Source organism: Neoarius graeffei, chromosome 20 (genome assembly GCF_027579695.1).
Source record: "Neoarius graeffei isolate fNeoGra1 chromosome 20, fNeoGra1.pri, whole genome shotgun sequence".
Taxonomy (NCBI): domain Eukaryota; kingdom Metazoa; phylum Chordata; class Actinopteri; order Siluriformes; family Ariidae; genus Neoarius; species Neoarius graeffei.
Genome location: NC_083588.1, coordinates 65,177,680 through 65,205,248, shown reverse-complemented (window position 1 = coordinate 65,205,248; position 27,569 = coordinate 65,177,680). Strand labels below are relative to the sequence as shown.

General features: G+C 43.2%; 1 protein-coding gene across 1 annotated transcript in view; it reads left to right on the top strand.

Moving 5' to 3' along the window:
* Window positions 1–27,569, top strand: part of syt3 (synaptotagmin III) — a 59,507-nt gene that overhangs the window by 7,340 nt on the left and 24,598 nt on the right. Inside the window, exons 2-6 of the mRNA XM_060902698.1 lie at window positions 10,190–10,588; window positions 12,859–12,961; window positions 13,677–13,859; window positions 22,344–22,470; window positions 23,502–23,720. Of these exons, the coding sequence (XP_060758681.1) occupies window positions 10,190–10,588; window positions 12,859–12,961; window positions 13,677–13,859; window positions 22,344–22,470; window positions 23,502–23,720 (1,031 nt within the window). The remainder of the gene's footprint in view (window positions 1–10,189; window positions 10,589–12,858; window positions 12,962–13,676; window positions 13,860–22,343; window positions 22,471–23,501; window positions 23,721–27,569) is intronic.

Here is a 27,569-nt window from a genome sequence, read left to right as displayed (position 1 = left end):
AACTGTTGCATAACTCTCACGTAACTGTTGCATAACTCTCATGTAACTCTCATAACTCTCACATAACTCTCGTTACTGTTGAATAACTCTCACGTAACTCTCATAACTCTCACATAACTCTCGTTACTGTTGAATAACTCTCACGTAACTCTCATAACTCTCACATAACTCTCGTTACTGTTGAATAACTCTCACGTAACTCTCATAACTCTCAGGTAACTCACTCATAACTCTCACGTAACTGTTGCATAGCTCTCATGTAACTCTCATAGCTCTGACGCAACTCTCATAGCTCTCACGTAACTCTCTCATAACTCTCACATAACTGTTGCATAACTCTCACGTAACTGTTGCATAACTCTCATGTAACTCTCATAACTCTCACGTAACTTGCGTAACTCTCTCATAACTCTCATATAACACTCATAGCTCTCACATAACTCTCTCATAACTTTCACGTACCTGTTGCATAACTCTCATAACTCTCACGTAACTCTCTCATAACTTTCACGTACCTGTTGCATACCGTAACTCTCATGTAACTCTCATAACTCTCACGTAACTCTCACATAACTGTTGCATAGATGTCACATAACTCTCATAACTCTCACGTAACTCTCTCATAGCTCTCACATAACTGTTGCATAACTCTCACGTAACTCTCATAACTCTCACATAACTCTCTCATAACTCTCACATAACTCTCATAGCTCTCATAACTCTCATGTAACTCTCTCATAACTCTCACATAACTCTCATAGCTCTCAGGTAACTCTCTCAAAACTCTCACATAACTGTTGCATAACTCTCACGTAACTCTCATAACTCTCACATAACTCTCATAGCTCTCATAATGCTCACATAACTCTCATAACTCTCACATAACTCTCATAGCTCTCAGTTAACTCTCTCATAACTTTCGTATAACTAAGTGTTAAATACATAGTTTCACATTAGTAAAGTAAACCTTAGCACCATTTTAAGAAGAAAAATATTACTGCCTGTTTTCTGAACATCATTTTTGTTGGCATTGTGACACTGCGCCACTGTACCGCTGTAGAACACCAAACCGTATCAGAGTGTTTTGTGTGAGAGGGCAGTGACCAGTGACGTCCAATAGCTCTCTCACTGATTTCTCCGAGGAACGCAGATCTGAACAGAAGAGTCTGGAGACGCTGCTGTCCACAGTTCGTCTCAGCAGAGCACAAGTGTCTGTGCCTGTGAATGTAAAAGCTTAATGCGTTAACGTTTGACAGCTTCAACTATTTTGGTTCCTCTGCATTCGATCAGGCTGAATAAACCGCCGGCTGCTTTCTGTCTCTGGTGTGCTTTTTATTTCCTCGCGCCTCTCGAAAGGATCGATGCATTAACCCTTTCCCAGAGCAAGCAGGGATTTATTCTGACTGCACTCTCTCACGCTCGCCCGCTGCGTTTATTTCCCTCTCCATCACTGTCCACTTGGCTTGTCCATGCTTTTGCTTTGTGTCTTGAAGGGGAAAGTGTTCACTGCTTTTATTATCCTCCTTCATTCTCTCTCTCTCTCTCTCTCTCTCTCTCTGTCTCTCCAGCTCCCTGACAGCACACAGTAAATACGTTATCAGTGACCAGCTGGCCAGCGTGTCTAATTCAACCAATCTGTTACCTCCCATCTCTCCATTTTAAATTTTTTCCTCTCCTTCATCCCTTCTGCATGTCCTTCCCATCCTTCTGTTGTCTTTTCAGCCCGTTATCCCTCATTTCCTCCATCATTGTCTCTACAGAACACTCACTTCTCCCTTCATTTTTAATCATATCATTTTTTCTTTGATTAAAGTCAGGCACACACACCGCAGAGTTGATTTATGAAGAAGAAGAGAACAGAGAGATCGAAAAGGAAAAGAAAGATATGGAGTATTGGGGAGATGGTAATTGAAAAGCAAGCTCCTTTCTCCTAACACAATAAGAAGGGAATTGTGTGTGTGTGTGTGTGTGTGTGTGTGTGTGTGTAGGTAACTGAAGAGAGAAAGCAGAGATGGTGGGAAAGGAGTAAAAAAGGTGTGTGGAGGGCTGGACGAGGCATAGAGAGAGTAAGAATGGAAAGAACAACATGAGAACAAGGGGTGGAGCTAGTTAATTTTCCTGTCTTATGTAACTGTTTTGAAAGGCAATAATATGAAGAGGGCGTAGCCAAATAGAGAGTACCAGAGAGCTGAGGGGGTGTGGCCTGGTGAATGGTGCCAAAGACCTAAGGAGGTGTGGCCTGGGGGGATGGCGACAGAGAGAGGGGGTGTGTGGCTTGGTCAATGTTGTCAGAGAGGTGAGGGGGTGTGGCCTAGGGGATTTATACCAGAGAGCTGAGGGGTGTGGCCTGGTGGATTGTAGCAGAGAGCTGAGGGGGTGTGATGTGGGGAGATAGTGCCAGAAAGCTGAGTGGGTGTGGCCTGGAGGATGGTGCCAGAGAGCTGAGGGGTGTGGCCTGATGTATAGTAGCAGAGAGCTGAGGGGGTGTGATGTAGGGGATCGTGCCAGAGAGCTGAGTGGGTGTGGCCTTGAGGATGGTGCCAGAGAACTAAGGGGGTGTGGCCTGGTGAATGGTGCCAAAGACCTAAGGAGGTGTGGCCTGGGGGGATGGCGACAGAGAGAGGGGCTGTGTGGCTTGGTCAATGTTGTCAGAGAGGTGAGGGGGTGTGGCCTAGGGGATTTATACCAGAGAGCTGAGGGGTGTGGCCTGGTGGATTGTAGCAGAGAGCTGAGGGGGTGTGATGTAGGGGATGGTGCCAGAGAGCTGAGTGGGTGTGGCCTGGAGGATGGTGCCAGAGAGCTGAGGAGTGTGGCCTGGTGAATGGTTCCAGAGAACTGAGTGGGTGTGGCCTGAGAGATTATGTGAGAGAGTTGAGTGGGTGTGGCCTGTGAAATGGTGACAAAGAGGGTGTGTGTGTGGGTTGGTTGATGTTTCCAGAGAGCTGATGGGTGTGGCCTGGAGGATGGCACCAGAGAGCTAAGGGGTGTGGCCTGATGGATAGTAGCAAAGAGCTGAGGGTGTGTGATGTGGAGGGTGGTGCCAGAGAGTTGAAGGGTGTGGTCTGGAGGATGGCACCAGAGAGCTGAGGGGGTGTGGCCTGGGAGATTGTGTGAGAGAGCTGAGGGGGTGGGGTCAGGTCAGTTGCTTCAGATTGATGTGGGGGTTGAATTGGGGGCGGAGTCAAGAAGATGACTCCAGAAAGCAGATTACAGATCAGTCATAGCAAAAGAAGGTGTCACCTCTGTGGTCAGTCACAGCAAAAGAGGAGTGGTCTCTGTGTCAGTCACAGAAAAAAAGGCGTGGCCTCCGTGTGTTAGTCAAAGCAAAGGAGACATGGTCTCTCTACCTGTCAGTTACAGAAAAGGAGGTGCAGTTTCTTTACGTTTCAGTCACAGCAAAAGAGGCGTGGCCTCTGTACTTGTCAGTTACTGTACAGCAAAAGAGGCGTAGCCACTGTGGTTGCTGTTTCTGTTCTCAGTCCATCATCCTTCCATCATCATACTGTTTTACAGCGATGATTCACTCAATCCATGTGATTAAAAGCTCATATTAGAGGCTCAATCAGGGGGCGAAAGACGTCTGTGTGTGGAGAGAGTCGTCATCCTGGCAGCTTTTTATTCCTTTCAAGGAATAAAAAGCTGCCAAAAAAAAAAGCGCTTCAAGATGGCACGGTGGTGTAGTGGTTAGCGCTGTCGCCTCACAGCAAGAAGGTCCGGGTTCGAGCCCCGTGGCCGGCGAGGGCCTTTCTGTGCGGAGTTTGCATGTTCTCCCCGTGTCTGCGTGGGTTTCCTCTGGGTGCTCCGGTTTCCCCCACAGTCCAAAGACATGCAGTTAGGTTAACGTGGGGCGGCCTTGGGCTGAGGTGCCCTTGAGCGAGGCACCGAACCCCTGACTGCTCCCCGGGCGCTCTGGTGTGGCTGCCCACTGCTCTGAGTGTGTGTGCGTGTGTTCACTGCTTCAGATGGGTTAAATGCAGAGGATGAGTTTCACTGTGCTTGAAGTGTGCATGTGATGAATAAAGGTTTCTTCTTCTTTTCTTCTAAAAACCCACTCACTGCTTCTCCGCTTCTCCATATTCCGCTCAGGGATTTGGGATTATCGAGGGACCGGATTGTTATTTCCATACACAATGCTATATCTCTTTTTCTATTCTCTCAATCTCTTTCTCATCTAAACTTAAAAAAGAATCAATCCGTCTCCTTGGGCTGTCTCGAATCTCTAATCTCATAAAAATCAGATGTTACAGACACAGAAATATCATTAATAACATCTTTCACTCTTTCTCTATCCTTAGGTTTTTGTTTACAATAGTGACTGAAATCACACTTCTTTTCACTGAGTCAAATCATTTGACTCGACTCACGAATAAGAGTTGACTCTTTCGGATCCTGAACAACTCCTTGTCTCATCTCATCTCATCTCATCTCATCTCATCTCATCTCATCTCATCTCATCTCATTATCTGTAGCCGCTTTATCCTGTTCTACAGGGTCGCAGGCGAGCTGGATCCTATCCCAGCTGACTACGGGCGAAAGGCGGGGTTCACCCTGGACAAGTCGCCAGGTCATCACAGGGCTGACACATAGACACAGACAACCATTCACACTCACATTCACACCTACGCTCAATTTAGAGTCACCAGTTAACCTAACCTGCATGTCTTTGGACTGTGGGGGAAACCGGAGCACCCGGAGGAAACCCACGCGGACACGGGGAGAACATGCAAACTCCACACAGAAAGGCCCTCGCCGGCCACGGGGCTCGAACCCGGACCTTCTTGCTGTGAGGCGGCAGTGCTAACCACTACACCACCGTGCCGCCAACTCCTTGTCTTTTTTGTCATATTTTACCTACACCTGAAACGGTTTCATGACGTCATACTTTTATAATGACTAAATAAGTAAATAAATAAACATTACTTTGCATTGTGTTGTTACATGTTTAACAGGTGGCAGTGCAGCGACTCCTCCCTGATTCATTCACACAGCACAGAGTCACAAACACGTAACACGCTAACGAACAGCTCAGGTGTTGAAGAAAAAAAGTTTCTATTAAACCATTTTGATCAACAACATCACTTACACGTCTATTAAAAAAGAATAGTAGAAAGGAAAAGGTTCGTGTTTATGAGTCAGAGTCGATTCAAAGTGCTGAGTCAACTGGAAACGATGCGTTCACTAGTTCAGAATCACACGCACGTGGCTTTTTAGTGAAATAACCCGAGATTTGAACTGATGCCCTCTTGTGAACTCTCGCTCCTGTGTTTCAGCAGTGACAGCACTAAGCCCGGGGTTTATCCCACTTCACACTTTAGTAATGGAGTGTGACTCATCCCCATGTAGTGTATTTGATTCACATGCGACCTTTCACCTCTTCTCCATGGTGTAGAATCACTTTATCCTTTATTTTATTTTCATTTTGTTTTGTTTTCTGCTTGTCGTTTTATATTCTTCACATTTCGCTCTCTGCTGTTTTGTTTCCACTTTTCCTTTTTTCTCTTCAGTTTTCAGAATTTCTTCATCTCTCTCTCTCTCTCTCTCTCTCTCTCTTTCTGTAATCCTGTCTCTTTTTCTTTCTCAATCTTTGCTCCTTCCTTCCCTGATGTCTGTTTCTATTTATCTCTATTCTCTTCTTTCTTTCTTTCTTTCTTTCTTTCTTTCTTTCTTTCTTTCTTTCTTTCTCTTTGTGTTTCTTTGAGATCTGTTTCTTTTCTGTTTTTCTTTTATCTTTCTTAAACTTTCCAAAGAATCTTTTAAAGTTCTGGACCAATTTTGTGGGTTTTTCTTAAAATATGAAAGTATGTCCCTTTACACACTCATCCAGAAGGGTAATTTTGCACAAGGCCATCTGTCTACAGCAGAAAAAAATAAAATAACAAAACGCGTCTGGAAAAATCCCAAGGGAGTCTGGAGCCAGATTCGTGACGTTACCTGCGGAAGCGCCAGCAGGCTGTATGAGTTTTGCACGGTTTCAGTGCACAGCCTGTGTAGACCAAGCGCTCCCATTTCTCTCTCATTGTCCGGTCTTTTGGGAAACGATGAGTACTAATCCCATCAAGATTGGTGTTGCTACACCCTCCTATGATACATCTGTTAACCATTTTATTAATTACGCAATAACGTTGAAGAAATTTGCAGAAAACCACCAGGTCGTTTTCTCATAAACAAACCAGCGCTGACGTAGGATTCAGAGGGAGGCGTCCCGCACGCGATGTCACGAAAATCAATGTTTCCCAGGAAATCCAAATGCCAAGTTTTTTCAGAGGCGGACCAATTCGCCTCAAATGGCTCGATTTCAACTGAATTTTTCTGGTATTGCGCAAGGTAAAAAAATTGCAGAGAATGCAGAATGTTACAGATATTTGACCAAAGTTTAAGAAGAAAGCAAAGAAAGAAAGCACAACTTTATTCATCACACACTTGTGAAATTTCCTCTCTGCATTTAACCCATCTGAAGCAGTGAATACACACATGCACACACACACGTGAGCAATGAGCACCCCCCCCCCCCCAGAGCAGTGGGCAGCCATGCTAACAGCGCCCGGGGAGCAGTCGGGAGTTCGGTGCCGCGCTCAAGGGCACCTCAGCCCAAGGTCATCCCATATTAACCTAACCTGCATGTCTTTGGACTGTGGGGAAAACCGGAGCACCCGGAGGAAACCCATGCAGACACACGGAGAACATGCAAATTCCACACAGAGAGGCCCTCGCCGGCTGCTGGGTTCAAACCCAGGACCTTCTTGCTGTGAGGCGACAGTGCTAACCACTACACCACCGTGCCGTTTAATATAATGTAGGAGAATTACATTGATCTTGCTCCTGAATTTACCTGTGATATGCACTTTAAAGCCTGTAAAATTCTTCAGTGATCTATCGCCAGAGGTGGACAAAGAACCCAACTTCATTATTTAAGTCAAAGTACAGATCCCACTGGTTAAATGTGACTCCGATATAAGTGAAAGCTGTCCAGTCAAATTTTTACTTAAGTTAAAGTACTGAAGTACTTGCTTTTAAAAATACTTAAGGCCACACCAATTTAATTAGTTGGTTCTCGGATTTTTTCAGGAAAAATATGAAGCGAGCGGGCGAAATAAAAATAAAATTAAAAAAATGCTCTGATGGTAAAATTAGCGGTGGAAATAGACCAAACAATACAGGCAAACCAGTAAACAGAATTTCAACACACCTGTCAAATATTGTACGCTTCTGTTCGCTGAATATCCTAACAATCACAAACACAGGCTTTGCTGGACTCCCCTCCACAGGCAGGTTTCTTCCACAAGTCTTTATCTAAAGTGAAAGGGGCGATTTGATTGGTTTTCGACATCACGTGACCTCACATCACGTGACCTTTTCTGTTGGCGGGAGTTTGATTTCGATTTTTTTTCATTTTGTATTTTCTTCAAGTGGCGATTCCGAGAACCAACTAACTGAATTGGTGTGGCCTAAGTATTAAAAGTAAATTTTCTGTCAGCGCATTGTTGTATTATTGCCACAGCGCTTACAAAACCTAACGCCGTTACCAAAGACAGAAATGTGAATTCACAAAATGAACGCATGCTGTGCCGTCATGGTGGTTTAACTTTAAGCTAGCTAGTCAGTGAAGCTCCACCTGACATGCTAGCAAACTCTTTTCAAACTCAAAATCATATTAGTTAGCTAACGCTACTAGAAAAGAAAGATTTCTACATTGTTTATTTGGCAAGATTATGCTAAAACATATTTCTGAAAGGGGGGCGGCACGGTGGTGTAGTGGTTAGCGCTGTCGCCTCACAGCAAGAAGGTCCTGGGTTCGAGCCCCGTGGCCGGCGAGGGCCTTTCTGTGCGGAGTTTGCATGTTCTCCCCGTGTCCGCGTGGGTTTCCTCCGGGTGCTCCGGTTTCCCCCACAGTCCAAAGACATGCAGGTTAGGTTAACTGGTGACTCTAAATTGAGCGTAGGTGTGAATGTGAGTGTGAATGGTTGTCTGTGTCTATGTGTCAGCCCTGTGATGACCTGGCGACTTGTCCATGGTGAACCCCGCCTTTCACCCATAGTCAGCTGGGATAGGCTCCAGCTCGCCTGCGACCCTGTAGAAGGATAAAGCGGCTACAGATAATGAGATGAGATATTTCTGAAAGGACTTCAGATAAGTTAATGTTATTCTTATTAGCGTAACTCCGTTTTTACATGCTAACTAACAGTGTCCAAGTTAATTAGCTATGTGTTAACGTTAGCTGTGGACAAGGCTACGGCAACTTGGCGGGAAAATCCATAGAAAGTCATGTGACTAACCAGACTGCATAGCTATTTCAACGTTATCGCTAGCTCTAAAGACACAGACAACTTCGTTGCAAGCTTTCTCTTGGAATAAAACATTTACAGACCTCAATATGCTTCCGCAGGTTGGATGGCGAGTTTTTTAGGCTGTGATGTGGTTTGTTTTTGGCAAATAAAGCAAACATTTAAAATGAAACGAATCTTTAATCCTTTAAGAAAACTGAAACATGGGTTCATGGGCCATGAGTGCGTGCGTTCTCCAAAAGAACCGCCTCCTTCTATTCTACCATCAACTGATCATGTTAAATAATGCTGCGGAAAAATCACTGAACTTGATTTTATCCAGTCTATGGATGTGACGTGACCCTAGTGATTACTGATCGGCTCTCAGTGTCACCTGCGAAAAAAACAATCATGTTTTAGAAAAGAAAAGAAAAAACATCCACTTTCAAAGCTGCTTCATAGTAACGAGTAACGAGGACCTTGACAGAAATGTAGTGGAGTGAAAAGTACCATATTTGTCTTTCAAATGTAGTGAAGTCAAAGTCATAAGTTTCCAAAAAAAAATACTCAAGTAAAGTACAGATACTCAAAAAGTGTACTTAAGTACAGAACTCAAGTAAATGCACTTCGTTATTGTCCACCTCTGTCTATCTGTCTCTCTTTTTCTTGCCTTTTCTTTCTTGTCTTTTTCTTTTTCAGTTTTTCCTCTGTGAATTCTCTCTCTCTATTTCTTTACTCCATATTTCTCTCATTATCTATTTCCTGCTCTTTCTTCTTTCCGTTTATTTTTCTTACACTATTTTTTTTTACCTTTTGCACTTTTTTGTCTCTTGCATTTCATCTGGTATCTTTCACTCACTCACTCACTTGCTCTCTCACTCACTCACTCGATCTCTCTCTCACTCACTCACTCTCAGTGAAAATCTACAGAATATATCCTGAACTGATGCTCTGCGGTTGTCAGGTTCCTGTTGAGTCGAATGTTTCAGTTCTTCCTGCTCCAGTAGCAGCTGAAACAGCAGCCAGTGGACTGAAGACCAGCTCGCGGTTTGTGGATGTAAAAACGCTGATAGTGAGATTGATAGTGAGATTAGTGTGAGATTAGCATGAGATTGATAGTGAGATTAGTGTGAGTTTAGTGTGAGATTGATAGTGAGATTAGTGTGAGATTGATAGTGAGTTTAGTGTGAGTTTAGTGTGAGATTGATAGTGAGATTAGTGTGAGATTGATAGTGAGATTAGTGTGAGTTTATTGTGAGACTGATAGTGAGATTAGTGTGAGATTGATAGTGAGTTTGGTGTGAGATTGATAGTGAGTTTAGTGTGAGTTTAGTGTGAGATTGATAGTGAGTTTAGTGTGAGATTGATAGTGAGTTTAGTGTGAGTTTAGTGTGAGACTGATAGTGAGATTAGTGTGAGATTGATAGTGAGTTTAGTGTGAGATTGATATTGAGTTTAGTGTGAGATTGATAGTGAGATTAGTGTGAGATTGATAGTGAGATTAGTGTGAGTTTAGTGTGAGACTGATAGTGAGATTAGTGTGAGATTGATAGTGAGATTAGTGTGAGATTGATAGTGAGATTAGTGTGAGTTTAGTGTGAGACTGATAGTGACATTAGTGTGAGATTGATAGTGAGATTAGTGTGAGATTAGTGTAAGATTGATAGTGATATTAGTGTGATATTAGTGAGATTAGTGTGAGTTTAGCATGAGATTAGTGTGAGTTTTAATCATCAAAGTAATTTACCATATTTGCTGAGCTTCACCTCTGACTGATACACAGTGCTGACACTGGAGACTCCTTCCATAAACATTACAGAAACATCTCCTTACTCTGGAGAAACTTCACTGTATCAACCATTTTAAATTTTATTGGCCTGTCTCTCTCTTTGTCTGTCTGTCTGTCTCTTTGTCTGGTTTTCTCTCAGAGATCTCTGTCAGCCTCCTCTCAGTCATCGTGACGTTCTGCGGCATCGTACTGCTTTCCGTTTCGCTCTTCGTCTCCTGGAAGCTTTGCTGGTTGCCATGGAGAGACAAAGAGGGTGGTGGCCTCAGCCTGACAGCCGGGCTCCTCCCCGGAGGGGCGGGACTTCACGGGGTCGCTGGAGGCTCCTCCCTCCTCCCCCCCTTACTGCAGAGGAAAGACACGCACTCCTCATCCTCTCTTTATCCATCTCTGGCCCAGGGCGGGCAACACCACCCGCACTTCTCTGACCTGATGGGGGTGGAGGGCGGAGGGGCTATGATGGTGGGCGGGGTTGTGGGTGGGCCTCAGGAAATGCAGGAGCACTCCTACCTGGACATGGACTCCTACCCTAACAATGCAGGTGAGTGTTAAGTGCGCAGCGTCCACGTTTTCTGCGTGAGTTGATTTCCTTATCACACTGATTAATGATGTAAGCGGAATGTAGGCGGTTCCTTTCATTGTAGATCTATCGTTAGAGAAGCTTCATTATATCTTCTGAGATTGTATCAGGATCTCAGACAGTGTAATGACTCAATAATCTCTACAGTGCAGAGTAGACACCCTGAAGTCAGATGTCCTTCCTGTTTTTCTTTTGTCAAAATAGAAAGCGTTTTTTTAAAAAAAACTTACGCAAAAGAAGCATAAATGTAACCAAACTTTTACAGACCGACATAATGAAATATATTTTTTCTGTGACTTACAGTGGTGCTTGAAAGTTTGTGAACCCTTTAGAATTTTCTATATTTCTGCATAAATATGACCGAAAACATCATCAGATTTTCACACAAGTCCTAAAAGTAGATAAAGAGAACCCAGTTAAACAAATGAGACAAAAATATTATACTTGGTCATTTATTTACTGAGGAAAATGATCCAATATTACATATCTGTGAGTGGCAAAAGTATGTGAACCTCTAGGATTAGCAGTTAATTTGAAGGTGAAATTAGAGTCAGGTGTTTTCAATCAATGGGATGACAATCAGGAGTGAGTGGGCACCCTGTTTTATTTAAAGAACAGGGATCTATCAAAGTCTGATCTTCACAACACATGTTTGTGGAAGTGTATCATGGCACGAACAAAGGAGATTTCAGAGGACCTCAGAAAAAGCGTTGTTGATGCTCATCAGGCTGGAAAAGGTTACAAAACCATCTCTAAAGAGTTTGGACTCCACCAATCCACAGTCAGACAGATTGTGTACAAATGGAGGAAATTCAAGACCATTGTTACCCTCCCCAGGAGTGGTCGACCAACAAAGATCACTCCAAGAGCAAGGCGTGTAATAGTCAGCAAGGTCACAAAGGACCCCAGGGTAACTTCTAAGCAACTGAAGGCCTCTCTCACATTGGCTAATGTTAATGTTCATGAGTCCACCATCAGGAGAACACTGAACAACAATGGTGTGCATGGCAGGGTTGCAAGGAGAAAGCCACTGCTCTCCAAAAAGAACATTGCTGCTCATCTGCAGTTTGCTAAAGATCACGTGGACAAGCCAGAAGGCTATTGGAAAAATGTTTTATGGACAGATGACCTTATCCCATCTGTGAAACATGGTGGTGGTAGGATCATGGTTTGGGCCTGTTTTGCTGCATCTGGGCCAGGACGGCTTGCCATCATTGATGGAACAATGAATTCTGAATTATACCAGCGAATTCTAAAGGAAAATGTCAGGACATCTGTCCATAAACTGAATCTCAAGAGAAGGTGGGTCATGCAGCAAGACAACGACCCTAAGCACACAAGTCGTTCTACCAAAGAATGGTTAAAGAAGAATAAAGTGAATGTTTTGGAATGGCCAAGTCAAAGTCCTGATCTTAATCCAATCAAAATGTTGTGGAAGGACCTGAAGCGAGCAGTTCATGTGAGGAAACCCACCAACATCCCAGAGTTGAAGCTGTTCTGTACGGAGGAACGGGCTAAAATTCCTCCAAGCCGGTGTGCAGGACTGATCAACAGTTACCGCAAACGTTTAGTTGCAGTTATTGCTGCACAAGGGGGTCACACCAGATACTGAAAGCAAAGGTTCACATACTTTTGCCACTCATAGATATGTAATACTGGATAATTTTCCTCAATAAATAAATGACCAAGTATAATATTTTTGTCTCATTTGTTTAACTGGGTTCTCTTTATCTACTTTTAGGACTTGTGTGAAAATCTGATGATGTTTTAGGTCATATTTATGCAGAAATATAGAAAATTCTAAAGGGTTCACAAACTTTCAAGCACCAATGTATTTAAAAGTATGCGTGAGATAAATAAATGATTTTGCTGTTTTATATCTTCTCAGGCAGGGGTTTTAGCGGTGAGAGTCTCGATGATCGAGATTTTTTCTGATCTTTAGCCGAAACCGCTGGCTGTCCTCAGATCTCAGGCCGCGGTGATTAAAGTCTCTCCTTCACTACACAGCACACTGCAGTTCAAAAGCAGTGAATAGTGAAGAGTAAGAACACAAAACCCACTGCTAACCTGGGAGTATCTGCGTTCTCTCACAGCTCAGAGCTGACAGGAAATGATGTCGTTGTGAATACAGCGAGAGCGGAGCGTTAACGAGTGATTTTATTTTCGAGTAATCGTGTTGAGGACACGCCGGGTTTAAATGCAGGGTGACATGGAGGCTTCTTTTCCTTCAGGGAATATTAAACTGAGCCAGACGTCTCCTGAACTGCCGCCACCTGATGGAGGATCTGCTGCTAAAGATCTGACCAACGCCCACCCGCAGCAGGTCACGCCCAGGTCAGTGACCTTTCACCTTTCAATCTTTTATAGATATTTAAAGACATTTGATCTTTGTTTGTGTTGTGAAGTGATTTCCTGAACAGCGATGTCACTTTGTCTCTCTGTCTCTCTCTCTCTGTCTCTGTCTGTCTCTCTATCCAATTACCTGTCTGTCTCTCTCTCTGTGTCTATCCAATTACCTGTCTGTCTCTCTGTTTGTCTCTCTCTCTCTCTCTGTCTATCTATCCAATTACCTGTCTGTCTCTCTCTATCTGTCTGTCTCTCTGTCTGCCTATATATCCAATTACCTGTCTGTCTAGCTATCCAATTACCTGTCTGTCTCTCTCTATCTGTCTGTCTCTCTGTCTGCCTATATATCCAATTACCTGTCTGTCTAGCTATCCAATTACCTGTCTGTTTGCCTGTCTGTCTTTGCTTATCTCTATGTCTATTTCTATCTCTCTCTGTCTGTTCACTTACCTTTCTGTCTGTCTCTCTGTCTGCCAGTTTATCTGTCTGCATGTCTGTCCAGTTGCCTCTCTGTTTCTCTCTCGCTTTCTGCCTATTTGTTTTCCTGTCTATTATTTTATATTTATCCGTCTATCAGTTAAGTATTTAATCACATGATCAGTCTGTCTCTCTGTTCCTGTGTTTCTCTGTATTTTTTTTACTAGAGTGTATATATATATATCACCTTCTCTCTCTCTCTCTCTCTCTCTCTCTCTCTCTCCAGGCCCAAGCCCATGACTCATCAGCTCTCCAGTCCTGATTTCCACGGAGAGGAGAAGAGTGAGCAGGTGACCAGTATCGGGCAGATCAAGCCGGAGTTGTATCGTCCACGGCAGGGCGAGCAGGGCGAGGGCAAGCAGGGCGACACATGCGGAAAAATCAGCTTCCTGCTCCGCTATGCCTTCAAGTGAGCTCACATCACCTCACACACTTCCTCGTTCCAAAAACCTCATGATCCCTCCATCTGCTCACTTCTTCAGCTAAAAATAAACCACACACACACACACACACTTCAATCACAGTACAGTTTATTTACTTGATTAACTGCTGCTGATCCAAACAGCTCACCGGTTTAGAATGTTAATGACATCATCACGTGTTCTGGAGCAACTTCAGCGTCCAGCTTCATCGTATTCATCAGTAAAGATGAAGGAGGGCTGAAGGATCATTGGGGGCGTGTCTATAACATGACTGACAGAAATAATCCAAACACAATCAAGGAGTCCTGCATGGGTCCTCTGATTCGTTTTATTATTTATTTATTTTTTAACTCGTGCTCCTTTTCCCCTCTAAGGTGTACAGTGATTGCATTTCAGTGTGACACGACTGCAACGTACTGATGATAGTGAAGCAATTACATTCATGTCTGGCATAAAGGCGGAGCTTAATTCTTAATTGCTTTTCAGTGTGGTATGTTTTCTCGGTGTCACTCTCTCCCTGCAACAAACAGCAATATGGTTTATTTCAGGGAGGAGTTTGTGTGTGTGTGTGTGTGTGTGTGTGTGTGTGTGTGTGTGTGTGTGTGTGTGTGTGTGTGTGTGTTTAAGAGTGTGGCTGTATTTCAGTCTCAATTTTCTGCACAGTCGGGCTGTGGTTTTTTGGGTTTTTTTGGCTTGATTTTGTTTCTTCAAATCAGAGAAGAGAGACAGACTAGTGATGTAACAACTGTTTTTAGCCACTGTACCATAACTAGGCAGGTTTCCATTGCAGTTTTATACAAAATAGAAGCAATTTTTTTCGACAAAACACCGTTGCGAATGCTCTACATATCCATTGAGTGATGTTATGCAATTAGATTTGTGTTTTCTCCTCTTGCGAAAGTCATTCCAATTCAACTTGGTGATGGATCTCCAGGACCTGATAAGAGTTGCCATGGTGATTTTGTTTCCATTCTTGTGACTTAAATATGAAAATTGTGTTTCCTTTTCAATTTTGCAAGATATTGCTTTGTGAAATCTTCTGAAAATCCACCTCGTGCAAGCGTATAAACCTTTGTGCGATATTTGGAAGTGTTTTTTTTTTTTTTTAATTCCATTACATATTTGCATTATGCTTTTTTTTTAAATTGTGCATTACATAAGCAGGTTCATAGAAATGAAAACATAGCTCAGTAATGACAACTTGTTTCACTGAAGTTCCACAGCATTAAAAATGTAACTATAAACGGATGAAATCTACGATGTGTCATCCTTCAATCTGTAAATTGCTGTAGTTTGAGAGGTATAAAACATTATTCGGGGACGTCCTGATAGGAAAATAATCACCTTTGGGGTGCTAACATGCCCTGTAGGTCGTAATGAAAGGACGACTCTCCCTCCTCCTGTGCTCAGTTTTATTTTATCCCAGTCAGGTTATTTTTATCACCATTATTTCACCTCCTTACTCTTACTCTTACTCTCTGAGTCCAAATGATCTGTATATAATGTAAATATTTTTTAAACATGATTTCTTCTGTAATGTTTATTAGAACTACGCAGATTGGATTTGGATAGGTTTTCATGTTGATTGGGGCTATTTAAAACAGTTCATTTTAAAAGAAAAGGAAGAGAGGAAGACATATGAGCTCGTTTGAATTATAGTCGTGCTCGAGTCTTTTATTTCAGTAGCTCTTCAGTGAGTGCATGAAAGTGCTGATGTCTGAAAAATGAGCGAAAGAAGCAGAGCCATGAATTATATATGGCCGACCACTTTAAACAGGCCCACACCATCAACACATAATAACACAGAGCTGCTTTACATCCAGAGTTATAGAGGGAGAAAAAGAAAAGTTGGAGGTCAAGAAGAAGGAGGGAATGAACAGAAAAAAAAAATCAAGCAGATTGCAAAAGGATTGTCCATGATGTCAAACTTGGCATGTATTGAATCAGGAATAAAACACAACACAACGGGGCATGATGCAACAGGGAAATAATCAATGACAAAGTGCTGGGATGTGGTTTGATTTATTAAAGAGTGACACGCAGCTTGGCAGCTCTGACACTGGAGACTCCTTCCATAAATGTTACATGAACATCTCTTTACTCTGGGATTCATTTTTTATCCGTTTATGTTGAGTGTCTGCCATACGAGTCTGTACTGTCAGAGCTGCTGTTGATTAATATATTCAATCCTGACCAATCAGACTGAAGATCACAGGAGTCCATATTCCTAATACGAGGAACATCACGTGCATGCGTCCAATCCCAAAAACAAATAGATGAGTAACGAGACCATCAATGACGGCGTAGCTCACTCCGGCCCTGTCTAGTCCAGAAGGAATGATCTAAAATGGGCCACCTTGCACAATAAATGTCACAAGCGATATACACTATCCATCCATCCATCCATCCATCCATCCATCCATCCATCCATTATCTGTAGCCGCTTTATCCTGTTCTACAGGGTCGCAGGTAAGCTGGAGCCTATCCCAGCTGACTACGGGTGAAAGGCGGGGTTCACCCTGGACAAGTCGCCAGGTCATCACAGGGCTGACACAGAGACAAACAACCATTCACACTCACATTCACACCTACGCTCAATTTAGAGTCACCAGTTAACCTAACCTGCATGTCTTTGGACTGTGGGGGAAACCGGAGCACCCGGAGGAAACCCACGCGGACACGGGGAGAACATGCAAACTCCGCACAGAAAGGCCCTCGCCGGCCACGGGGCTCAAACCCAGGACCTTCTTGCTGTGAGGCAACAGTGTTAACTACTACACCACCGTGCCACCCACTATATACACTATATACAAGCTATATATAGAAGCGATATCCACCCTAGGAATACTGACCTATTTACCAGAAAGAAGCCAAAACGGCAAGGAATTGACCGAGAAGAAGCGATTTTTGTTGAACTGTTCATTAAGGCTTAATTAGTCCATAACTTCATTAATAATTGTAATTACGGTAAGCAACTCTGGGTGGAATTTATATGCACCCTAGGTACCCCTACCTTCATGCCAGAAAGAATCAAATTGGTGAAGAATTGAGGGAGAAGAAGCGATTTGTGTGGAAACTGCTCGTTAGGCCTTAATTACTCCATATCTTCATTATTAATTGCAATTATGCAAATTTGGGTAGAAGCTATATGCACCCCAGGCAGACCGACCTTCCTGCCAAAAAGAGTAAAAATTGGTGAAGAATTGAGTTGAGAAGAAGCGATTTTGGTGAAATGTGGAAGACGCCCAATGTATGACAGACAACACATGATGGGATAAACTCATCACCTGTCGGCCGGATGAGCTAATAATTAAGTACAGTAATATATTCATGTTGTACACAATGACAACGGAAAATCATAAAATCGTGAACACCGGCGCTATGTGTGTGACATGAACACACAGCTCTCGTAGCAATGCTCTTCAGGTGCTCTTTAACTGACATTATCACGTCTCCAGCTGTGTCATGTTGACATCTTGTCGTCTTGTTGTGTTGGCGATATTCCGATGTCTGACCCTGTGGGACACGCCATCCGGCTGTTATCGCACGCACACACACACACACGCCCTAGGGGAATAACAGCCATTTTTAACCGCTGCCTACAAACTCCTGAAGTGCTATTGTTATTTATCTTTTGATTTGTCTCTGGGGATGGGGGTGCCGAGGGGCTCCAGGGAGCATGTCTGAAAGTGTGGCTTTGTGTGGCGTTGAATGAGGACAGAAGGCACTGTCACTCACTGATTAAGGAAAAGAGCGAGATGTAAGGCGTTATATGATGTGCGAGTACAACAGCCCTGTTGTTTAATTGCAGCCGAAGTTGGAAGCACCCTGTATTTATGGTGACGGGTTTTATCTGAAGCTGCATTGTTTGGAGTGTGTAGTGCTGTCAGAATGATCGCTTTCTCTCCTCATGCAGCTTTACCACCATCAGCTACTCATCTACATAAATCACGCATACGCCCAACATGCTCATGGAGGTTTTCAACAAATACTGCAGAACAAGAGGGACAAAACACTTTGGAATCAACTTCAGGGTGGTAGCTTTCTGAAGCAGTCACTCTGCTTTTTTATGCCTTGAATAAAAGGTTCCTCGCATACTGGATTCTTTGGATAGCTAAAGATCCTTAGCTTACTTTACAACTCTTGGTGGAATCCTTTCAGGTTCCTTTCAGGTTCCCATGAAAGGACAAACCAAAGGAAATCATTTGCAGCTTTGGTTCCTGTACTGTCAGGGTAGGAACTGAAGTCAGATTGGTTCCAGAGGTAATTAAAGGGGTACCAAATATAATATATACAGTTGCTGATGTGACAAAGTAACGTATTCTTAAGTATTCTATCAAATTTATATACTAGAAAACAACAAAATATCTTGGTAATTGTAAATATAATAGTCGGTACGCTAAACGGCACAAGAGTCGCCATTTTTAAAAGAGCGTGACGTCAGCGCTACCCACTGCACTAGGAGAGAAGCGTGTAATCATGGCGTCGGGCGCATCAAGTGAAAGTGACAGCTCTGTCGAATCATACGAAGAGATCCCGCAAGACACACTGCAAGCAGGCTATGGCTTAGAAGGGTACCAGTTTGAACCTAGGAGAGGTACTCTCGACTCTGGTGATGATGAAAGAAGAGAAGAAAGCTCGAACTCACTTGGTGTTTTTCAGCGGAAACGAGTGAAAAGACACGTCTGGAGGATCGTTATGCTTTCCATCGGTCCTGTTATTACACCCGAAAGCAACACACTGTGGCATTGTGTAGCCGATCACTTACAATTCATCCTACTTTCTGATTCACACGTGCTATTCCCAACCTCAATGAGCCAACACAACTGGGCACATACATACGTCATGAGTGTTACACAGAGAAAATGAACGTGCATTCTGATTGGATAAAATTAATATCATGGCGAGCTGTTCAAACTGCGGAAATAGTTTGCTCGAGCTACTTTCAAAACACTATAACTTTCCAACCTTAGAACAAAAAACTTTTGTAAGTCTTGAATAAGGTTCGTTAATGTGTGTTTTATTGTTATATTTACTCTATATATTGCCCTCTGTTCCCCTTTAAAACCATGGTCTAATTGGTTAGTGTGGTCATGAAGGCAGGAACCGTGCCCTGATTGAATACAGTGGCTTTAGGAGTGGGAACTGTTCTCCGATAACTAATCTGTGGCTAAAATGAGCTTCCTCCGTAGGGTGGCTGGACTCACCCTTAGAGTCAGGGTGAGGAGCTCAGACATCCAGAGGGATCTCAGAGTTGAACCGCTGTTCCTTCATGTCGAAAGCAGTTAGCTGAGGTGGTTCAGGAATCTGATTAGGATGCCTTTTGGGCGCCTACCTTTGGAGGTTTTCTGGGCACGTCCAACTGGAAGAAGACTTCAGGGTAGACCCAGAACATGCTGGAGAGATTATATATCTCAACTGGCCTGGGAGCGCCTTGGGATCCCCCAGGAGGACCTGGAAAGCATTGCTGGGGAGAGGGACACCTGGAATACCCTGCTTAGCCTGCTGCCACTGTAACCCAACTTCGGATAAGCGGAAGAAAATGGATGGATGGACTGTTCTCCGATTGGTTGTAATGCCATTTTGTCAAGCGATGAAGTCATCCATGTAAATAATTTTCAAAATGTACTAGATGTGATAGTGTATGAGCTCAAATGAGATGCTGGCGAAGGCAGGGACCACACCAAATGTCCCCTTTAAGACACCCTGCTGTCTTTCTAAGAGCTCTAATGAATTCGTGACACCATCATTAACGTTGACAGACACATCCTAATAAGGTCTGATTAGATACCGGAGAGATTCACGTCCCGTAATTAAATCCTTGCACAAAGGCGTGTGTTTGTAGGTCGCCGCCAAAACACCATCGGTCTGCGTCTCTGGCTATGGTATAGACACGGCATGAGTGATAGTGGTGCATGTAATAAGGTCTACATTATTGATCAAGTCCTCATGCTCAAGGCGCTTCTCTTGCAGCACGAACACACACACACATTAAATATTTAAGCTTTCATATTTACTGCTGCTTGTGGCCCAGAGATCTGAATCTTTATCAATCAAACTCTTAACCCTTTTTTCCTGACCCAGATTTTTAAAATATTTTACCAAATGTAGAGGCTGAAAAATCAGTGTTGTTTAAAATAAATACACAGTAAAAATAACTTTCTGGAAAATAATTTGCATAAAAGTAACCCATAGGAAAACGATTTGTGATGAAGGAGGCGTGATCTCTAAATCTGTCACTGTCAGTGAAGGAGGCGTGGCCTTTGTGCCCATGAGTCTCAGAGAAGGAGGTGTGGGTCTATGTGCTTGTCAGTCTTCATGAAGGAGGTGTGGCCTTTCTGCCCATAAGTCCCAATGAACAAGGCAGGGGTCTCTGTGCTTGTCAGTCTTTGTTAAGGAGGTGTGGCCTCTGTGCCCATGAGTCCCAGAAAAGGAGGTGTGGCCTTGGTGCCTGTCAGTCTTAGTGAAGTAGGCGTGGCCTCTCTGCCCATGAGTCTCAGTGAAGGAGGCAGGGGTCTCCATCCCTGTCAGTCTTTGTGAAGGAGGTGTGGCCTCTGTGCCTGTCAGTCTTTGTGAAGGAGGTGTGGCCTCTGTGCCTGTCAGTCTTTGTAAAGGAGGTGTGGCCTCTGTGCCCATGAGTCCCAGAAAAGAAGGTGTGGGTCTCTGTGCCTATCAGTCTTAGTGAAGTAGGCGTGGCCTCTCTGCCCATGAGTCCCAGTGAAGGAGGTAGGGGTCTCCATGCCTGTCAGTCTTCATGAAGGAGGTGTGGCCTCTGTGCCCATGAGTCCCAGAAAAGAAGGTCTGGGTCTCTGTACCTGTCAGTCTTAGTGAAGTAGGCGTGGCCTCTCTGCCCATGAGTCTCAGTGAAGGAGGCAGGGGTCTCCATCCCTGTCAGTCTTTGTGAAGGAGGTGTGGCCTCTGTGCCTGTCAGTCTTTGTGAAGGAGGTGTGGCCTCTGTGCCTGTCAGTCTTTGTGAAGGAGGTGTGGCCTCTGTGCCCATGAGTCCCAGAAAAGGTGTGGGTCTCTGTGCCTATCAGTCTTAGTGAAGTAGGCGTGGCCTCTCTGCCCATGAGTCCCAGTGAAGAAGGTAGGGGTCTCCATGCCTGTCAGTCTTCATGAAGGAGGTGTGGCCTCTGTGCCCATGAGTCCCAGAAAAGAAGGTCTGGGTCTCTGTACCTGTCAGTCTTAGTGAAGTAGGCGTGGCCTCTGTATCCATGAGTTCCAGTAAAGGAGGCAGGGGTCTCTGTGCCTGTCAGTCTTTATGAAGTAGGCATCACCTCTGTGTCCAAGAGTCCCAATAAAGGGAGTGTGGCCTCTGTGCCTGTCTTAGTGAAGTAGGCATGGCCTCTGTGCCCATGAGTCCCAGCGAAGGAGGCGTGGCCTCTGTGCCTGTTAGTTTTAGTCAAGGAGGCATAGCCTCTCTGCCCATGAGTCCCAGAGAAGGAGGTGTGGGTCTCTGTGCCTGTCAGTCTTAATGAAGTAGGCGTGGCCTCTCTGCCCATGAGTCCCAGTGAAGGAGGTGGGTTCTCTGTGCCTGTTAGTTTTAGTGAAGGAGGTGTGACTTCTCTGCCCATGAGTCCCAGAGAAGGAGGTGGGGGTCTCTGTGCCTGTCAGTCTTAGTGAAGACTGGAATATTACAGAGCACCAACCATGTGAGACCAGATTTGACATATAATTCATGAGGGAGTCCATTGTCATGAAAAGCCCAAGCTAGACATTAGCTAGTTAGCAACATGGGACGAGTCAAGCTGCATCACATCTCTATTGAGAGTCTTTTCCTGTTTCTGAACATTTGTTTTGTTCAAGCAAACAAATTCCTTTACATTGATGCAGTATGAGAAGTTCCATTGCAATATCACTACATCATCATTTACCAACACCGTCACAGCCAACAACATCAAGACCGTCACAAAACGTAAATCTGATGGACCCGATTCCCACTGGAGCTGTAAGAAATGTTTTGTGTAAATGTTACTCGGTCAATGGGGGACTAACGTTTCGACTTTGCCATCTTACTCACATTCTTGCAGGACATCACTGTTACTGCACAACAGCAGAAAATCTACAGGGTTCAGTGGGAGTGGGAATGGGGTAAGAGTAAAGGGGGGGGCTCTGTATCTGTCAGTTTTAATGAAGTGGGTGTGGCTTCTGTGCCCAGTGTTGAGTTATGTCACAATAGATTAGAGCATTGATCTTGTATTAAGATCAACATATTGGAAAGTTTATAAGGCTATATAAATGCTGTGATGTTAAAATTAATATCCAAATGAATGCCATCAGTGAATACACTCCTTGCGCTTTTGGTTTAAATCATTCACATGATCTGTGCTCCATTGTACTTCTAGCTCCAGGTTCCTCAGTTCCATCCTGAGCTGAGCTTTCAGTCTGTGCACGTTCTTTCACATGTTCTTCCACTTTTCCACATGGGTTTCTCTATGGTCTCTCTCTCTCTCTCTCTCTCTCTCTCTCAGTACGGAGCAGTTGGTAGTGAAGATCCTCAAAGCTCTGGACCTGCCAGCCAAAGACGCCAACGGCTTCTCAGACCCCTATGTGAAGATCTACCTGCTGCCTGACAGGAAGAAGAAGTTTCAGACCAAGGTGCTGGCTTTTCCCTCCATCCTCCTCATTCACTCCTCCACAGTATTAATGTAGAACTCTGATACAGAGGCGTTTATTTCAGATGCTTTCCTTCCTTCATTCTTTTCTTTGTCTGTGGTGTTAAACTCAACCTGCTCAATCTTCGCCTTTTTCAAAATACTTTAGTGAAAAAGTTCTGAAACTATTTCATTTTTGTAACCTCTCTAGTACTTCAGAGGAATGTTGAATGGTTCAGTCTCTCAGAACGTTCTGAAGCGTTTTGGTTCAAATTTCACTAAAGTTCTGGGAAAGCAAAAGAAGGTGCGTTTATGCGAAAGTCCTGAAATGCCAAGAATAAACTGTTATTAAAGGCAGTGTTCATAAATGCTCATAAGCACTTTCTGACAATGAACATAACTGAAATAAAGAGTTATTAAAGCTTCCCAAGAGATATCATGAAGACCTGAAAGAAAGTTCATGTAACACCTGAATCCTGTGATACATTTTTGCTTGGTAAGGTTGGTTGACTCGGGCCTTCCCAAATTTATGGTAAATATTAGCTTCCTATGGACCTACTTTCTAAAATAAAAAAATGATTGGATGGACGTGAGGGATGGGTGGATGTGATGGATAGCTGGGTGGATGGATGGGTGGATGTGATGGTGGTGCAATAGTGCAGCTGTGAAACCTGCAGTCCTTCACTAAAGCCCTGAAAATGAACCATTTAGTGTCATTTTTATAACATTTTCCTAATACTGTATTCAAATCCTAATTCTTGAACATTTCTCTCAGGTCCTCCATCTGAACCACACAAACTGCATCAAATTAAAATCAGAACATGAAAAAAAAAGGTTGCAGTGTAATGATGCGTAAAGGTTTTTTTAAAATGAAATGCAAAAAGATATGATTGGACCCCAATCATTGCTGCTCATGACATGTTTTTTTCTCTCTCTGCTCTTTACACCTCTCCTTTCTTTCTTTCTTTCTTTCTTTCTTTCTTTCTTTCTTTCTTTCTTTCTTTCTTTCTTTCTTTCTTTCTTTCTTCCCGGCAGGTGCACAGGAAGACCTTGAACCCAGTGTTTAACGAGACGTTCCAGTTCGGTGTACCGTTGGCTGAGCTTCACTCTCGCAAACTGCACTTCTCCATCTACGACTTTGACCGTTTCTCCAGACATGACCTGATTGGTCAGGTGGTGGTGGAGAACCTGCTGGACTTCAGTGAGGGCAGTGGGGACAAACCCATCTGGAGGGACATTGTGGAAGGAACAGCGGTGAGACATCTTTAAAAGGCAGCACCGCATCTCACACACTAACCCCCCCCCACACACACACACACACTGAGTTAACACAATTTATCAAGACACATGTAGAGCATCTGTTTTGCTTGACGCTCAGCTAATTACTGTTTAACAGTTTGTTTGTCTATAATTTGTCATCTGCACGCTGCAGTGTTTTGGGTCAGAGAATTCCAACGGCATTTAGATCTCAAACAGGATGTAAATCACATTCCTGTACCTCAGGCGTCATCCGGTCCCGTTTCCTCGCCCTCCTCACACTCGGCTCATTTTCGAACACACCTGACTCAGCTCATGAAGGGTTTGATAATTAGCCCAGCTGACTCAGCTGTTTCACAGCGAGGAAAACGTTAAAATATGAGGAGCATCTGCTAATTGGCTCAGGAGCTGCTACTACTGCTGGAAGATGGATAAATAGATGAAAAGACAGAGGATGCAGCTTCCATAATGAATGTCCCGGGATATACAGAGAGCATGATGGAGAACAATCAGAACGTGTGTATGAGTGTTACATTAAACACCCAGCAAAGAGTGAAGGAAAAAAAACCCCACAGAAATATAATTAAACAGCATCTGAATTCAACACGCAGCTCCATCTGGGAACTGACATCATGGGCGTGGCCTAATATTATAATGAGATTTGATCTGAGACGCTGAGTCTCCCAGTCTGAATACAGGATTGTTCCGGCCTTAGACCTGGAACTGATTGGGGTTTTTTTGCTGTTTTTTTTTTTTAAAAGCATCTAATTGTCAGGACGTTTCACACACGTTAGTTCCTCAAAAGATTCTGAAACTCTTCAGCTCTTTGAAATGTTCAGAAACAATTTCACTTCTTAAAGGATTTTCGAGCTCGGTATTACTTGAAAAAAAACTGCAGAAGGGTTTAGTTTCTCAAACATTCTCATCATCTTTAGTTCATCTAAAGGTTATGGAGCAATTTCATTTTCAAAAGATTTTCGACACTAGTTTATCAGACCGTCCTGAAATTCTGACGTTCCTTCAAAGATCCTGGAACTGTTTCATTTCTGGACCTTTTTTCTAAAATGCAGTGGATTCAGTTTCTCAAAAGGTTCTGGAACTGTTCTGTTTTTTTTTTTTTAGAAAGTTTTTGGAAATGTTTAAGTCCTCAGAAGATTTTAAAGCATTAAGTTCCTCAAAAGTCTCTGAAACTCTTGAGTTTATTAAATGTTTCTGGAACTTTGTAGACTTTTAAAACATTTTTTAACTATTAAAATCCCAAAATATTCTGGAACTTATGATAGTGTGTCGGGAGAAACGTTTACATTAAATCTACATTTTCAGATTTTTCTTGCTTTAGTGTGGATGTAGCCTTAATTCCTGAAATGTCTAGTTTCAGCACTACTGAATTCAATTTCTCAAAGGATTTTCATAAGACACGTTTTCAGACCAGAGGAACTTTTTCAAAGTTCTTAGAACTGTTCCTTCTTCCTGTGTTTCCACACTGCAGGAACTGAGAACGATGGTAGTTATTAGAGCGCCATTTTGAGGGACTTTTTTAGCTCCTATATCAGGGTAGGTTCTCTTCCAGGAGAAGGGGAGCCATGAGTGATGTAAGTGTACGGTGATTGGTTAAACATAAGGTAATGTAGCACCGGCAACCACCATTTTTAAAAATCAGTGTAAAATTTTAACCATGTAAACAACATTTCTTATATTAGCGATAAAAATGGAAACAAACACAGGCAGATGGACCAACAGTGAAGTCCAGGCTTTATTGCATGTACAACCCCGATTCCAAAAAAGTTGGGACAAAGTACAAATTGTCAATAAAAACGGAATGCAATGATGTGGAAGTTTCAAAATTCCATATTTTATTCAGAATAGACCATAGATGACATATCAAATGCTTAAACTGAGAAAATGTATCATTTAAAGAGAAAAATTAGATGATTTTAAATTTCATGACAACAAATCTCAAAAAAGTTGGGACAAGGCCATGTTTCCCACTGTGAGACATCCCCTTTTCTCTTTACAACAGTCTGTAAATGTCTAGGGACTGAGGAGACAAGTTGCTCAAGTTTAGGGATAGGAATGTTAACCCATTCTTGTCTAATGTAGGATTCTAGTTGCTCAACTGTCTTAGGTCTTTTTTGTCATATCTTCCGTTTTATGATGCACCAAATGTTTTCTATGGGTGAAAGATCTGGACTGCAGGCTGGCCAGTTCAGTACCCGGACCCTTCTTCTACGCAGCCATGATGCTGTAATTGATGCAGTATGTGGTTTGGCATTGTCATGTTGGAAAATGCAAGGTCTTCCCTGAAAGAGACGTCGTCTGGATGGGAGCATATGTTGCTCTAGAACCTGGATATACCTTTCAGCATTGATGGTGTCTTTCCAGATGTGTAAGCTGCCCATGCCACACACACTAATGCAACCCCATACCATCAGAGATGCAGGCTTCTGAACTGAGCGCTGATAACGACTTGGGTCGTCCTTCTCCTCTTTAGTCCGAATGACACGGCATCCCTGATTTCCATAAAGAACTTCAAATTTTGATTCGTCTGACCACAGAACAGTTTTCCACTTTGCCACAGTCCATTTTAAATGAGCCTTGGCCCAGAGAAGACGTCTGCGCTTCTGGATCGTGTTTAGATACGGCTTCTTCTTTGAACTATAGAGTTTTAGCTGGCGACGGCGGATGGCACGGTGAATTGTGTTCACAGATAATGTTCTCTGGAAATATTCCTGAGCCCATTTTGTGATTTCCAATACAGAAGCATGCCTGTATGTGATGCAGTGCCGTCTAAGGGCCCGAAGATCACGGGCACCCGGTATGGTTTTCCGGCCTTGACCCTTACGCACAGAGATTCTTCCAGATTCTCTGAATCTTTTGATGATATTATGCACTGTAGATGATGATATGTTCAAACTCTTTGCAATTTTACACTGTCGAACTCCTTTCTGATATTGCTCCACTATTTGTCGGCGCAGAATTAGGGGGATTGGTGATCCTCTTCCCATCTTTACTTCTGAGAGCCGCTGCCACTCCAAGATGCTCTTTTTATACCCAGTCATGTTAATGACCTATTGCCAATTGACCTAATGAGTTGCAATTTGGTCCTCCAGCTGTTCCTTTTTTGGACCTTTAACTTTTCCAGCCTCTTATTGCCCCTGTCCCAACTTTTTTGAGATGTGTTGCTGTCATGAAATTTCAAATGAGCCAATATTTGGCATGAAATTTCAAAATGTCTCACTTTCGACATTTGATATGTTGTCTATGTTCTATTGTGAATACAATATCAGTTTTTGAGATTTGTAAATTATTGCATTCCATTTTTATTTACAATTTGTACCTTGTCCCAACTTTTTTGGAATCGGGGTTGTACATGTGATGGAGGAAATGCAGCACAATTTTGTCACATCTAAGCAAAATATAAAAATCTTCACAAGCATTTCCTGTTAATGTCATGCTAGCAAGCTAGTTTACGTCACTTTGCTGTTCCTACTGGTGGTGCAAAGGCAAACAGAAGAAAGCACTTGAAGGTGTGAAGTTCTCGGGGGAGATCCCCAGAGGTCGGTTCCTCAGGTTCCTCTTAATGGGTCCTGAGAACTGTTACCTTTCGGCATTTCAAAAGTTTCTCAAAAAGTTAAACTCTTTAGTTTCTTAAAAGTTTCTGGGATTCTAACTTTTTAGTCTTTCATTTTTCAAAACTTCTTCTGAATGCTTTTAAGTTTTTAGTTCCTCAAAGTGTTTGGGAACTCTCAGAAAGTTCTGGCACCTCTGTGGAACTGCAGTGAAATCTATGTGAATGTTATTAAAGCAGGATTGCACAACTGTTTAAGTATTTATAAAAGAATTCAG